The following is a 3,668-nucleotide window of genomic DNA, read 5'->3' on the forward strand; positions in this document are numbered from 1 at the left end:
TTTGTAATCATACTATAATAATAACGTTGATTGATGTTTTTGTTAGATATATTTTAACTTTTAGTAAAAATAAATCAATTCATTTAATATTAATTTTATATATATTCAAACCAATCCATCTAACAAATTAAAAAAGGACCCCAATCACTTAATTTCACTCTACATTTTTGTTTGCATGGACGTGTCCAATTCTACAGCACATATGTAGGTAGCAAAAGTTTATTGATTTAAAAACATAAATTATCAAAAAAAAAAATTAAAAAGGTTCTTCATAAGACTGGTAAACGCATACGAAGTTCACAAAGTGTTACTAATTTTAAGTAATAATTATTGGTATTGTTCAGATAATATAGTCCCGAAAACTTATCACACATATTGTATTTCCAATAACCACATAAAATTGTACATGCTGCTAAATATATATCGAAAACAAATGGAGTATATAAACATCTGAGTCATACAATATTGATTAAATTACATGTTTTAAAATATCATTCTGATTCCTAACGTTGCATTGCACGAGTACTCTTCTCGTTATATTATAAAGTTTTTGATAGAAAAACTCTTAAAAACTTTTTTTTATGTATTAAGTACTGTTTATTGATGCATATTACTTCAAATATAAGATTACAAGTAAATTGTGTATAAATACAACTTATTAAAGTTTTATGTTTTAATTCGTCTAATTAACTGTAGATAAACATAATCAAATATATACGATAAACATCACGTTTTATATATGAAAAATATAAAATATAATCAGGATAATCGTTGAATTCATTAAGAATACTTAATTATTATTTTTATAAAAAATTATATTATTAAACTGTAAATAAATTATTTCGCTATTAAACCAAAATTAAATTATAATAAGAAATTGAATTAAAGAAATTATACAGTCAACGAGAATTTTAAATAGTTAGGGGGTGTTTGGGATTGTTTATTTAAAGTGTTTATTAACTTATTCGGGTATGATACCCGTAATAAAGAGGTTTTAGTTTTTAGATGTAAAAATAAATTAATTATACCGGTTTGGCACCGATAACAAAAAGTTTTTGATAAATTAACTCATTTCTAACTTATTAATATATATTATAGTATGGTATCGGTAATAAGAAGTTTTTAGTGTTTGAATAAAAAAAGAAAAGAAATACTTAACTATTAGTTTATTACGTTTTGTTACCGTCGTAAGCTAATCCACACACCTTTATAGAACTCTGATTTGACACCACATAAGTTGATAAACACTTTTACAAAAAAAGAAGAAATATAAGTTGTTTTCAATAAGCAATCCAAAACACCTCCTTAATTTGATACTAATATCGAATTTTTTTTCAATTTTTTATGATCTCTTCAAAACCAAATAAAACCATATTATAACATTAACTGAGATAAAGAACAAAATGAAACATTAAAATCAAAATGTATCAAACTATGTTACACGAGTACCTTTTTAATATGCTTAAATCGATACCTAAAGTTTATTAAGTTTGAATAAGTAAAAACAGGAATTCTAAACACAAAGTACTACATTGATAAAGGAAAAATTATGGTACAAGAGCACTGTTGTGATCTTGACTTACATAAAATAAATTCATAATTCAAATCAAATTGAAATATGAATAACGTTTGATTATATAGTAGTAGTAGATATATAAATATAAAATTGATTTTAAACAGCTCTTGGTGGTCTGTACTTTTGAAGCATCATATAGAAGTTGACGAGCACTTCATTCCCCGGGATCACATCCTTGACGGCTTCATGTGACCATATACGTTTCACCCATTCCACAAGTCTCGGAGTTCTCACTTCATCAAACACCTTGAACTCATTATTTTTTTCAATAAATTTTGTCCAAGCGATAAAACACCCAAGAACAACATCTAGATATCCTACATCATCTCCACCGAAATAAGTCTTCCCCCTGCTGAACTTTATAAATGCTTCCTCTAATAACACCGATCCTTCGATGATCCCTTTTTTTATTGCATCTTTTCCCTCTTTTCCTGGCGTTACCCTCATCTCTTCATACAACGGGAAAAACTGATGACAACACATACCTCAGCAAAACACATTTATCACTCGATTAAGTGAAAATAAAACGTTGTAATTTAACTATATATTTTTATTTCTTTATTGCATTATATTGCTAAACTTGACTTTTTATACACGTCACAATTTTTATATATATTCAAAACTACAGTACCAAAAAGTTATACAGCTAACAATTAGAAATGAATTAAGAAAACTTCCAAAAATAAAAGACAACATATATTAAAAAATTGTATACCATTAAATCATTAATTAAAAAATCTTGCCATATAAACAGACTTGGAAATAAAAATCTAAAAAGCAACTCTAAATAATGTCAAAGGTTGAGATTTTTGGTCAAATATCTTTTAAGATAGTGCTTATAATGCAATATGAGGTGAGACATTGACATGACATAGACAACAAACACGAAACACAATAAGCGTTATGCCATTATTTTAGGGGCAAATTGTATGAAAAAGTAACGTATTTTAACTTGATTCCTATTTTGGGTAACATACTTTCAAAACTTTCATTTTGGTACCTAAGATGTAAAGTTTTAAACATTTAAGTACCCGGGTGACCCATTGAAGACTAATTTTAGACTAAAAAGAAGACTAATTTTAGATTTAAAAATATCCATGTCACTGACCAGGTCAGCAAATAATACCGAATTGGATACCACATCACTCGACAGATCAACATGATAATCAGTTAATACTTCAACCAGTTACCCGGGTACTTAAATGTTTAAAACTTTACATCTTAGGTACCAAAATAGAAGTTTTAAAAGTACGTTACCCAAAATAAAAATCAAGTTAAAATACATTACCTTTTCATGCAATTTGCCCTTATTTTAGATCTACTAACTTACGAGGCTTTGCATTCCCCGCGTTAAGTTTTTAATGTATTTTGAAGACATTTAAATACAAGGGTATGATTTTTTTATGTACCTTGTTATCGATATAGTTGGCCCAAAACCGGTTATCAGCTCGCTCCAGAGGGTCGGAAGGGAGGATGCGGTGGACGTCGGGTTTGATTTCATCAAGGTATTCGATTATGATAAGCGACTCACAAATTGGTGGCTTGTTTGCATGAATAAGGACCGGAACTTTCTTATGAACCGGGTTTGATGTCAATAGGAGCTCACTTTTATAGGCGAGATTTTCTTCGATATACTCATACTCGATGGACTTGAGGTTGAGGACGAATTGAACCCGGTTCACAAATGGACTTGCAACGGTTCCAAGAAGCTTTATTTCACTCTTTTTCGTCATTGAAAGAGAAAGATGATGAACACAGAGAAATAGGCTGGTATATGTATACAAATAAAATCCACATGTGACCCCTGATGTTTAGCAAAATGGCAAAAACTACCCTCTAGAAATGTTCTTTTTACATCTCTAGCATTGTAACGGAACATACTAGCCAAGTAATAGTCTCAATTAAGTACACATTTTTTAGACACCATCCAATGGATATGTAACATCTTGAAAACCCAGAAGTGTCAAAAAGTAATATAATAATGTTCACTTTTGTTTATAAATTTGATAACTAAATAAAAAAATTGTATTTTTTTTAAACATTAAAAGTCTTACATCTTTGATTTACTGTTTCTTTTAAAATGAACCTCCAG

At 28.7% G+C, this 3,668-nt stretch overlaps 1 protein-coding gene across 1 annotated transcript; it reads right to left on the reverse strand.

Moving 5' to 3' along the window:
- Positions 1 to 1,450: 1,450 nt before the first annotated feature.
- Positions 1,451 to 3,317, reverse strand: LOC112528194 (glutathione S-transferase U17-like). The gene is made up of 2 exons (XM_025139158.1): positions 2,986 to 3,317; positions 1,451 to 2,044 (listed from the first exon to the last, which is right to left on the reverse strand). The coding sequence occupies exons 1-2, from the start codon at positions 3,307 to 3,309 to the stop codon at positions 1,673 to 1,675; spliced, it is 696 nt and encodes a 231-aa protein (XP_024994926.1). The 5' UTR covers positions 3,310 to 3,317; the 3' UTR covers positions 1,451 to 1,672.
- Positions 3,318 to 3,668: the final 351 nt, after the last annotated feature.

Source organism: Cynara cardunculus, assembly GCF_001531365.2.
Source record: "Cynara cardunculus var. scolymus isolate 2C chromosome LG 15, CcrdV1, whole genome shotgun sequence".
NCBI classification, from domain to species: domain Eukaryota; kingdom Viridiplantae; phylum Streptophyta; class Magnoliopsida; order Asterales; family Asteraceae; genus Cynara; species Cynara cardunculus.